The 12804-nt window shown below is 41.7% G+C and overlaps 1 protein-coding gene across 1 annotated transcript in view; it reads left to right on the top strand.

Annotated features, from left to right (window-relative positions):
* The first annotated feature begins 271 nt into the window (after positions 1-271).
* The window catches only part of LOC146007764 (synaptotagmin-15-like), a 64285-nt gene continuing 51752 nt past the window's right edge, over positions 272-12804 (top strand). Inside the window, exons 1-2 of the mRNA XM_083146361.1 lie at positions 272-459; positions 7562-7766. Coding sequence (XP_083002487.1) covers positions 453-459; positions 7562-7766 — 212 coding nt within the window. The 5' untranslated portion in view covers positions 272-452. The remainder of the gene's footprint in view (positions 460-7561; positions 7767-12804) is intronic.

The raw sequence follows: 12804 nt of genomic DNA, 5'->3' as shown, positions 1-12804 counted from the left end.
TGTCTCAGGGGTCCCTATTTACCTGATTAGGCAAAGACATTGATACTTTCATTAATGCAAACCAGGAACAACCAAGTGCATAGAAAGTAAAGTAACTTAATGGTTTTTTTTATATAGTGTACTGTATACTGCATTCTCCCCATCTCTGCCAGTCACCTATCTTCCCCACAGAAGACAGCAGAGCTGTGCATGTGTTCAGCAGAAGGGGGAGGACTAAGGAGGCTATTCCGAGTGCACAGTGAATGTGTTACAGCTCTATCAGGAGGTGAACATGACAGCAGCATGCCTGGAGAGCTGCCTCTAACTAGCCCTAGAGCTGAGGTCTAGGTCTGACCAACATTACCAGCTCTTCATGGAGTGAGAAATACAGCCAAGACACCAAGGAGGGTTTCCCTAAACCCCACATACACCTGGAAGCTGCTACTTCTGGCAGAACATAAGGACAGGCAGTAATGTCTGGTGAGTAATAGAAGGTTCTCCTGTTGTTGTAGAACACCTGTAAATTGGTGTTACAGTATAATGTCTATGCTGGCAGTGGAGAAGGGATGCATGTGTGTGTGCATGAACTTGGAAAAAGTTAATAAATATAATTTTACAAAAGGGACTGATAATAAAATATGAGGAAGTTTATTTTTGTCTTTTTTTATTTGTTTCTTTTGAGATGGCTGCATGTAGAGCAGGTTTGGTTTGTTTTTTGAACATATGGATTATTTCCATTGAGAGAGTTAAATGTTTTTGCAGGCTAAACTAGCAATGTGAGCCGGTGTTTGTCTGTGTGTACAGTGCAGCTGCAGCGTATGGGTGGCAGATGTAAGTGTAATTCACCTGTATCGGGGCATTAAGGCTCAAAATCGGGGCCACACTGATCTCACATCAAGAGGTGCTGTTCCAAGATTGCCATGGACAGATTTGTGTTGGGTGTCTAATTCCATTTGTACATGTATTACATTATGGGTCCGTGGCTTCTCAGCAGCACTCAAACAGAAATGTCAGGAGGGACTATGTAATCGGACCCGGACTAGACCCCGGACCACCGGACCGGACAGCAAAATCTGCAGTCCGGAGCTTGTAGTGTCCGGTCCGGGGGGTGTCTTGTCCAGGGGGGTCCCTGTGACCAGGTGACTATCACCAGGGACATGGGGAAGGGGAGACTACAGCCTTCCCGTGTGGTCCGGACCGTCCAGTTTTTGCTACATGCCCGGACCATACAGGGAGGCTTTATTCTCCTCCACTCCCTGGTGACAGGTGTCACAGAACCCCCCCGAACAGGACACCCCCAGACTGCAGATTTTGATGTCCGGTCCGGGGGTCTTGTCCTGGTCTGGTTTTTACCCATACCCATGTCAGGAACCTTCAAGTCAACTGCTGTTTCTATATCCTGGCAGGGATATGGTCTCTATGTCGACATGAAATAGGTCAGAAGGTTGACACAAGCATCGTTTTTCATGTTTTTTTCCAAAACAGGCGGTATTTCATACGCTACCACCCATTAGGGTGTGGCGGGACAATATAATAGTGCCCAAAGTATGGCAAGCGCAGCGAGGGGACGCGGTACACTGATACGGTGTCCATGACGACTTATGATGAAATTCAGGAAAAAAAGTGAGAAACTCATGTCGACTTTTTGACTGTCGACTTTCCCATTGTCATCCTAATGCTTGGGCCGACCGCCAGAGCCATATTTAGCCATATGAACCTATTTAACGTGTCAACATAAGATCTGTCAACCTTTAGTGACCTAATGTATGTCGACCTTCATAGTGTCGACTCTATGACCCATACCGGCCTGGCATCTCTATATGCATACAGTAGTTTCCTAGGGGTTTATTTACTAAGATGGGAGTTCTATTGAAGATGGGTTGTTGGTATGGGCAACCAATCAGATGCTATCTATTATCTCCTAGAAGGTTCAATATAAAGAATTCAATTCTCATTGGTTGCCTGTAGCAATATCCTCCCATCTTAGTAAATAAACCCTGTATTGTCTATAAGAGGGTACCGGGTTTTATACATGTGTCTCTGGGCATGTTCTTCCCTGTACAAATAGAGCACAGTGATATCTCCTATTCTGCTTCTCAGTAGCTAATTCTTAATAAATGAGTACTTATTGCTTTGAAGTTCTTTAAGGGGGTGATTCAGGTTGGTTTGCAAGAGCAAACTCCTGCTTTAATGGACAAAACCATGTGCGCTGCAGGTGGGGCTGATGTAACAGGTGCAAAGAGTCTGATTTGGGTGGGTTGTGTTCAAACTGAAATCTAAATTGCAGTGTAAGAATAAAGCAGCCAGTATTTACCCTGCACAGAAACAAAATAATTCACTCAAATCTAACTCTCTCTGCACATGTTACATCTTCCCCACCTGCAGTGCACATGGTTTTTTTCCCATTTTCAGAACAAATTTGTACTGCATTGAGATCTGAATAAGGACCATTGTTTTGTCCATTAAAGAAGGAGTTTGCTTTTGCAAACCAACCAGAATCACATACCTCCCAATAGTCCCGATTAACGCTGGAACCCCCCGGTTTTTGGGGATGTTCTCGCATCCCTTCCGCAGCTGGCAGTGTCCCGTGGTGGGGGGCTGATGGGAATCCCCCCTGTCAGCTGCTGAGCAGTGGTGAATAGACGCTGTGTGCATGCGCACAGCGTCTATTCCCACAGTCAGGGGGGTGGGGGCATGGCTAGAGGCTCACAGAGCCTCTGGGCCCTGCCCCCTTTCCAGATAGCCACACCCCTAATTTTCAGGTGCGCGCCTGTGTCCCTCTTCAAAGTTGGGAGGTATGTCATCATCATCATCATAGCGCAAAATGGTCAGTAAAATATCTTTATGTAGATAGTAGTATAGAAATGCCTGCGCTGAGAGCACAGTGCTAGTTGATGTACTTGATTGTATCTGGTCAGCAGTTTTGTTTACATGACATGAAATACATTGAATTCATTACAAGACTTATGTCATAATAGCACACTAGTAAGACATCCTGAGACCCTGGAATGCATTGCTTAAAGGGAAAACCAAACTAGGACTCATGTCGGTAAAGAAATGTTTCACAGTCAGATGGATCCACCCAGCCCATCTCCAATGACAGTACCAGTATATCACAGCAAAATGTGAGGCTCTGGTGCCACCTCAGTCGGCTTGACTGTAAATCACTGATCGAGTGCCAACTTACGGCAGCCACTGTATACTGTATAGCCTTACCAAGTCAGGCATACAGATCTGTTTTGATTTGAGAGATAAGTGAATCCTAGACACGAGTGAAATGTTCACAATAATTTTCAGATTTTGGGACATTCCTCCCCCCCCCTTACAGATTTTGAGGGATTTAGATTAAATTAATTGAGAATGGGGGTGGAAAAGTCCATCATGATGCGGCTTTTGGTGCAGAAATAGATTTGAACATGCACAGTGTGACTCCTATGCATGCACAGGTAACAAGCCCTCAGAGTTCTGTAATTCTCTGAATCAGACCAAACAACTCAGAATAACATATAGTATACATAGGTGCGTAAGATCAGCAGTTTTCAAATACAGGGAAGATTATGTATAAAAAAAACTATTTTCTAATTTCATTGGTTTAGCAGTTCAAGCCAACTTGATTAATGGAAACGGTTAAACAAACCATACGATTTATATCTAGAAATACAAAATGTCATTTGTGTTGATCTCTATCACTGTAAACCCTGTGCTTATGACCTAGTTTCAGTTACCGGACCATTATAAACAATGGGGGAGATGTATCTAACCATCTAAACTAGTGAAGAAGGTTCCCATAGCAACCAATCGGCTTCAAGTTGGCATTTCCCATGTACATAAAATGATAGGTATAAGCTGATTGGTTGTTGCTGACAAATTCTTTACTTATCTACTTCTCCATGCTTGATAAATCTCCCTCAATGTAACTTGCAGTGGAACAGAATACACATGTGAATAGTTTTTCCTCTCACCTTTTCCAGGGGTGGCCAAACCGGTCCTGGAGATCTACGGTGCACATTTTCGAAATCACTTAGCTGGTGCACAGCTGCAGTCATTACTAACTGTCACATTGTCAAACATGCTGCATTCATTCCTACTATAGATTCACAGGTTGCCTGATATGCATGAACTGTTGGTACAGTAGATCTTGAGGACAGGTTTGGCCACCCCAGCCTAGAGAAAGCAATTTAAGAACAGAGTACTTGCACCTTTTGGAATTTGTGGAATGTGCTGGCATATTAGTTTGATTGAATCAAATATTTAACTTATATTTTTTAATATGTTTGCAATTTATTAATTAATTTATTTATACAGTATATGGATATTTGTTTCAAAATATTATTATTTATAACTGTATGTCCTACTGTTAATAAAATTACTATATTGCCTGGTTATCAGTAAGGGTATTTTTTGTTATTGGTTTATAAGGGAAGATTTATCAAATATTGGAGTGATAAAGTGGAGAGCCTACCAACCAACGGCCTACTGTCAGTTTCCAAACTAATGATATCTACAGTATGTACTAAGTATTGGAGAGTGATAAAGTGAAGACAGATAAAGTACCAGATAAGTAGCTCATAACTGCCATGTTACAGGCTGTGTTTACAAACAATTACAGTTAGGAGCTGGTTGTCTGGTACTTTTTCTCAGTCTCTCTCCAAGTCTTAGTACATAGACACCACAGCCTATAACATAGCAGTTAGTAGTGGATTGGCTGGTGCTTTATCTCGCTCACTTTATCACACTCCAAGGCTCAGTACATCTCCCTCAGCATTTCTTACCAATTTATTGCTCTTCAATATTAAACAAAAAAGGAAGTAATTAGTCCCAAGGCGCAGACAAGACTTCTGCGGATCACCACAAAGTCCTTGAATGGTAAAATGGCACAATAGAACAGTATTCTGTATGTATAGGTGCTGGAATCTCATTTGTCCACAATAAACTTCTTTATGTCCTCTGAGTGCAAGTGACTCCAATCATATAATGCTCACATGGCAGTTTGCATAGGAAAAAAGAAAAAGAAATAGAGGGGCAATGATTAGAATGTCCCAAAATGGTGTAATCACAGGGGAATATCCCCAAATATGGCGTACCCTCACTCACACAGTGTGGCAGATGCACAAGCACATCAAGGTTTCTTTAACAGGTCAGTGCCACCAGGAGTATAAGGTGACTCACAGCAATCGACAAATCAGTTCGTACCGTACTCACATGTGGTTAAGGCAGATCGTCCTATAACGGTATCTTTAAACGTATTCCAGCAGGTGATGTTCAGGGAAGTTTAGCCAGTATTCAAGCCAGAAGAAGGGAGAAATAATTTCTTAGTACAACATTTATTCAAAGGAATAGTGCAAAAAAAGCCTGTAACATGAGGTAAAAAAGGGTTTTTGCGATACCTGAAAAGCTGTGTATGGCCACTAGTCGCTTGCCAGGTGTTCACAGATCAGGGGTACACAGGTAGCACAGTCTCTCTACCCAACGCGTTTTGACAGGCAAGCTGTTTTTTTCAAGGCTGGCCAGTGGAGGTATTTATACCAATGGCTGTATTGTCATTGGAGAGTCCCAAATTGGGAGGAGCCACTACAGGAAGTGTTACTTGTCAGGTCTCCATGAATAAACAATGGATAATCCCATATTTAGAGCATATAATTTCTTAGACCACTCTATCCTTAATGTGTCTAGTGTGATATATATTTAATATTATATATATTGGCCTTATTGGCCTACTTTTAATGCAGCTGTAAGTTTCTGATCCCGGAAGTGGCATGTGATGCATGTGGAATGCACCAGTCACTACCACCATTTGCCTATTGCTGTGAGTCACCTTACACTCCTGGTGGTCCTGACCGGTTAAAATACCTATCACACTGTGTGAGTGAGGGTACGCCATTTAATATTGGGATATTCCCTTGTGATTACACCATTTTAGGACGTTCCAATCAGTGCCCCTCTTTTTCTTTTTCTACTTTTCTATGCAAACTGCCACATGAGCCTTCTATGATTGGAGTCGCTTGCACTCAGAGGATGTAAAGAAGTTTATTGTGGACAAATGAGATTCTAAATTCAAGATTTAAATGAGATCTATAATAAGCAGGTTGGCACTGCAATGGGGACCAGGTTTCCCCCCCAGTTACACCAACATTTTCATGGCCTGCTGGGAGGAGAAAATGGTCTGGTGTGGCCATGAATGGGGGCAAATTTGGTCCACTAGTGGTGATATATTGATGATTTCTTTTTATATGGAGCGGTGATGAATCAATTTTTTATGCATTTTGTTCCTTTTTTTATTTTAATACTCTTAATATTAAATTAACTTTTAATAGTAGTAGAACCATAGTGAATGTTTCAGATTGAAATATTTATGTGGAGAACGATTCCCTGAGAAACCTCTAATTTTATCAAACCATCGGATTTGAATACTTATATCGATCCAAAGAGCAATCACTTGAAAATATGGCTTATGAATGTTCCAAAAGGCCAATTAATTTGCCTTAAATGGAATTGCTCAAAGACCGAATCTTATGAAAGTAATGTTAAGGGTATGAAGAAGACATTTCTCAACAAAGACTATAAAAATAAGCTCTAGAAGAAATACAAGATATCAGACTTGAGAATTACAAACCAAAAACCCTGGAAAGTTTTAATCATGGTGTATCAGTCATTTTACAATATACAAGCCATCAAATACATAGAAAAAATATTTTATAAGAACTGGAACCTTTTATTAAAGGACCCCACTCTTAGTACGATTTTACCTAATAAACCACATTTTATATATCAGAAAGCATCTACCATTAAAGATAGAGTAGTTGCAAAAGCTTTTATTGATAGACCTATTGGAGGCATTATTAGGAATAAAGGCTTCCATAGGTGCGACGATTGCCCTATGTGCAAAGCCTGTACTACTACTGAAAGATAAACAGTGGAACTTACTTTAAATAATCAGAAATTTAAAATGAATCACTTTTTAACCTGTTATTCGAAGTACGCTATTATGTGCACATGTCAAAAATTATATGGGAAAAACGACCAGATCGTTAAAAACACGCTGGTTGGAACATGTTCGCAATATACAAAAAAAGGGAATATTTATCACCTATTTTCATTGCACTTTAAAACCCATCGTGAATGTTCAGTGACACATATTTCAGGTTTTTGGGGTCTTGAGCAGATCCGTGATAATTGGAGACATACTGTAATACAAAGGACATCTGCCTTGCACAGAAAGAAATTAGGGACCATTTGGGACATTAGCCTTTTTCTTCTTTCCTATGCAAACTGCCACATGAGCCTTCTATGATTGGAGTCGCTCGCACTCAGAAGACGTAATGAAGTTTATTGTAGGCAAACGAGATTCCGGCACCTATACATATACTTTTCTATTGTGCTATCTCTCCAATATTAGATAAATAAAGTGAATTACATAAAGGGGACATTACTTTTATAGTTTTTATACGGATCCTCATTTACGACAAACTTTCATGTGTTTATTAATTTTAGTGGTTTATTTCTATTAATTATACTGTTAACAAATACTGCTTTTATTGTTTCTTTAATTAATTTATTTTGTATTTGTGTTCCCTGTAATTAGAACAGGTGGCAGCAGTGGCTGGAGGCGTGGTTGGGGTGACCCTGCTGTTGCTGCTGATTGGCATTGGGGTCTACATCTTATGGCGGAAGAGGTGCAATGTCCCTTCATATGAGGAGCTGCTTAATGTAGCCACACCGACCCACTCACAAAACAACGGGGTGGACCATGGGACCTCGTCCTCCTTAGGTTATGACAAGGACTCGGGGTGAGGCACTTCTCTGTGATCCTACTGAGGTTTGTCACATGCGTATTGCTGTAAATTGACTCTGCTTGAGCACAGGGATAAATTACAGTATAACTGTCTACATAACACATAGCTCATAGGTATATTATAGATGTAACAAATGCTTGATGCTGGTCATATGAATATTGTACATTTTTATTATCAATAACAATAAATATATTTAAATGTTTAACTAGCCCCCTGGCTGCGCATATGACATCACTCAGCCACCGCGACCCGCCCTGCAAGAGGTCCAGACATGCCTTGGTTGTCTGGACCGTGCCCCCGCAATGCTCCATTGCTGCCCTGATAATGCTGTGTCACCGGCCCTTAGACTGCAGTCCCAAACCCCCCCCCCCCATGTTATTTCTGCAAAAGATAGTAAACTTCTATTATGGGGAATCCACACGGGAGGTGTGCTGATGAGCAGTTTGAGCGATGCTAGATCACTGGGAATGCTCAGCATCGCTCAGCACACAGCGCTGGGCCGCTGAGCGATCGGTCAGGGGCAATTATGGAGGTATCCAGTATGCTGGATATTAATCGCCAGGCGATAGCGACACGTGGGGCCTTGCATGGCTATCGCAATGGACCCTAAACACAGAAAGATATAGGGGCATTTTCTACGCGATCTAGTGTGGCCCCATTACAGATGCTGAGAGGGAAGGTTTTCTCCCAAACTTCCGGGCGCTATAGATGGGAACCCTTACTTACTTATAGTTCTTCTAGATAAGAAGGAAGTTCAGGGTTAAGGGGCATACACACTTTGCGATTTCAGCCTCTTTTCTAAGCCATCTGACTAGATATATACTGCATGCTTGAATGATCTAGAGAGGCGATAGTGACGCACAGGGCTGCACATCACCATCGCTATGGGGGATAGACAGTGATTTGTGCTTCACTTCTAGGTGATTTAGCCGAATCACTTACAAATTAAGCAGCAAGCTCCTGGTGTGTATGCCCATAAGTGTTCTTTAACAGCCATACCATTTCCATTACGGTGCATATTATTCGAAAACTAGCATGAATAGGACGCACAATCAGCTTCTGCTGATGAAATTATATTTGGCATGCTTTTATCTGCATAGAAAATGCTACATTACAATGTTTTCCAGTAAAAACTATAATGTAGCATTTTGTATGCAGATACAGCCACATACACACACACAGAATATACAGTAAGTGTGCCATATATCATTGTAATTAGTAGAAGCTGCTTGTGCGTGCAACAATAACATGCATTGTAATGGAATTGTCACCCATGTGTAATGCAAATTATAATGCATGGAGGATAGATATGCGGACACATTTGTATATTTTTATAAATAGGTATATGCCCTTTATACATGTATTCTGTGAAAAAGGTGCCCACCCATGAGGGTGTGTGTGCATGTTGTTTGTAAACCTGATCCCATAGCATTAACATTTTTTGGCTGAAAATCCAGTGTTTAATTATTCATATTAGTCCCTGTCCCAGAAGAGCTTAGCATACACTAGGTTAATTTCACCACAAGCCGATGAATTGATCATTATGCCTTTGAGGAGAAGTTCAGTGGAATCAGATCCCTCCATTGCTGGTTAGAATCAAATTCAAAACTACAGTACATGACTAAGTTCACAATGTGTAAAGGCCCATACACGCTAAACGATGTCCCCGGCAGGTGGGGCAGACATTGGCAAGTGTATACACACTTGTCGATGCTTGCTCTGAGGTGAGCAGCGGCAGTGGGTGACGGGGGAAGCGTCAAATGGACATCTTCAATGATGACCTCCCGTGTGCAGACATGCATGGACGAGGGAGGGGGTCGTTAATGACGCACGGGAGTGTGCATCGTTAACGACGGGGAGCGTACACACTAGCCGATATTGTCCACAATATTGCTCAGAATGCCCTTTCTGAACAATATTGTGATCAATATTGTCTAGTGTGTATGGGGCTTAACACTGTGACACCGTGCTGCCTATATATAACAAAAAATGAAATAATGTTATCTCAGATATCAAAAGTGTAACATTAAAATATAAACACTCAATTATGAAATACTTCAATTAGACCAGATATAATTGGATGCCTTACACCTAATGGCAATTAAACTTGGCTTTGAACGTAATTAGCCCAGACACATTTGAATTCTGGAGACGTGGAAAAATTTAATCAAAATGGAATTTGAAGGATTGCGTCAAAACAATGCATAAAACACATTTAATATACATTTCTTCTGGTATTCTAGGTTGCTGACTCTTAAGAATTATATAAATTTCTTGTACTTACAGTCTTCTCTTTAAAACATACAGTAGTGAAATAAGTGAATGATATATATTATGGCAATGGCGCTCACAGTAGCAGCCTGAAAACATCACATTATTCCTTGGAAATCCCTATCCCTAGCCTAAAGCCTTGTTCACTGAAGTGTTGGAGGTCCATTGGGTACAGTATTTCGTAATGACAATTTGCCTACATTGCTTCGAATGATTTCTTTCCCCAGTCTAAACTGACTGTTATTTCCCTTGAAGTCTGCCGAAGAGGAGGCGGGCATTGACGCCATGTGACGTCAGCTGAACGCCCCTGGCAGGCATCGGGCCTGGATGCGTTCCCGGGGGAATGCCCAGCATTTTCATGGGAACGCCTATAAATTGCTGGGCATTACCCAGCTCCGGCCCCTGCCCTCCATCCCCTACCCGTCCAAACGCCTCGGCGACTGTGATAGTTGCTGATGGCGATCATACAGCGGCCCTGCAATTGCACAAATACGCGCATGCGCAGAGCCGCACCATCGGTCCCCAGCGCGAATACACACGTGAATTTGGTCATTAGCAAGATTGCAGCGTTAATATGCTTAACACTTTGAGAGCCAACGTTGCTGTAAGAGATCCTCAAAATGTCCACTAAAAATGCCAGCGCCGCTCACAGCGACTGTTCCTTTTTGGGTGCAATATTTAACTAAACTTCAATTAATTGACTTGTCTATATTTGTAGTTATTTATACTAAAAATACAGTCTTTTGAGCGACGCTGGAATTTTTATCGGATATTTTGAGGATCTCTCACAGTAACATTGGCACTCACAGGGTTGATCTTGGCCCAAGGGAAATCGTTTGTTAAGTCAGAAGGATTAGCAGTCACTCCAGTGTGTACCCAGCCTTACATAACTCACAAGAATGGTCGCTTGCCCAGCCTAGTTGTCCCACAAATTGGAAACATCACCTGTATAAAGCATAAGCTCCACCCCAGCTTTTTGCCAAGACCCATGTCTGAGTTCAGCAATTCCCTCTTGTCCTATATAATGGAGAATATTACAATGTCATTAAGTTTCCAGAGGCATAATCACAATGGGTCTTCCTTTTGCGGATTATAAGATAGACAGTGTCTAGATAGGTCTACCCCAAACAGTCGACATGCAATAGGTCGACAGGTTTGAAAGGTCGACATGCAATAGATAGCCATGCAATAGGTTGAAAGGGTCAAAATGTCGACAGGATCAAATGTCAACATGAAAAAGGTAAAAATTAGGTTCTCTCTTTTTTTGTGTGTCAATGTCGACAACTGTTGACATAGACCCTCAGTTACTGTATCGAGTACTCTTGCATGGCTCGCTGTGCTCACCATGCTTCGGGCACAGTATTAGATTCTCCCTCTATGCCGACATGGATGATGAAGTAAGAACAAGCCGGTAAAAAAAATTAAAAATAATGAAAAACTCATGTCTACCTTTTTTCATGTCGACCTTTTGACCTTGTCGACCTATTGCATGTCTACTGTGCCTATTGCATGTCGACTTTTTGACCCTACAGTATAAACCTTTTGACCTTGTCAACCTACTGAATGTCGAGCTTTTGGGGTAGACCTACAGACTGTATACCTAGACATTGTATATCTATCAACCGGAACCGGGGTCTTCCACAGCTTATTCATGGCCCTCTGAATGGAGGCTAGTCGTTGTGTAAACCAAGCAGAAGTACCTTATAGTGCGATAATCAAAATGGAGTGCTACAAGCAGTGTTTGCCTTAGCTGCCTTTGTGTGGACATTGGCAGAATGCTTTTGTCAGTTCTGAGGTGGTTAAACACTTGCTGTCTTCAAGGTTTTCAACTAGTTCATAGTTACACTCAGGGGCAGGTGGTTCCCAAACTTTTTGAATCACGGCACCCTAAAGTATCAGAATATTTTTCACGGCACCCATAGGCCAAAGGTTGGTTACTAATTTTAGGAAAAATATTGAAAAAGTTGTGATTTAAATATTTTCCTTAGGTCCACTTATGTGGTGAGAAACATGATTCAGTTCTGTTTACCTACATATTCTTAATTGGAAGCCACAAGCACTGATTTTGGCTATTTCATTGGCCATAAATAACTTGAATTGATTCTGGACCACAAACCTGAGGCACCCCTGCAAGTGCTGCAAAGCATCCCAGGGAGCCTAGGTGCACAGTTTGGGAACCACTGCTCTAGGGACAGTATGCATCAAAGCATGAAACTCTATTCAAGTGCATGAAGTTACAATATTTGTCTTCTGTAGCCTTTGTTACTCAATATGGGTTCTGGTTTGCAACAATCACAAGAGTAACAATGTTATTTCTACTAAGTTGGTTTGCCTGAGAATAGTAGAAAAGACAGCTCCATTCTGGCACAGCATGGTCTCTGTTGGACAAGTCAGACCCTATGGGAACCTTAGCTTCATCCACCCCAGTTCTATCTGTGGGGTAAATTTACTAAAGCTCCTAAAAATAAAAAGAGGTACTGTTTCCCATAGCAACCAATCAGATTATGTCTATCATTTCTCTGTTGCATCCTAGAAAATAAAAGACTGATTGTTTGAGAAGAGCGGTGGTTCTCAACCTCGGTCCTCAGGGATCCCCAACGGTGCACGTTTTCCAGGTCACTACACAGGTGCACTAATTACTCACGGGCACATTTTAAAAGATCACAGGTGGAGCTAATTATATCACCTGTGATGCTGTGATTCGGACGGAGGGCATGGGGGGCGTGGGGTTCCCCATTAGCATATGGGATCACCCAGTGTT

This window comes from Crinia signifera, chromosome 6 (assembly GCF_055691185.1).
Source record: "Crinia signifera chromosome 6, ASM5569118v1, whole genome shotgun sequence".
Lineage (NCBI taxonomy): Eukaryota > Metazoa > Chordata > Amphibia > Anura > Myobatrachidae > Crinia > Crinia signifera.
The sequence above is the reverse complement of the archived record's forward strand: the minus strand, read 5'-3'. Positions and strand labels throughout refer to the sequence as shown.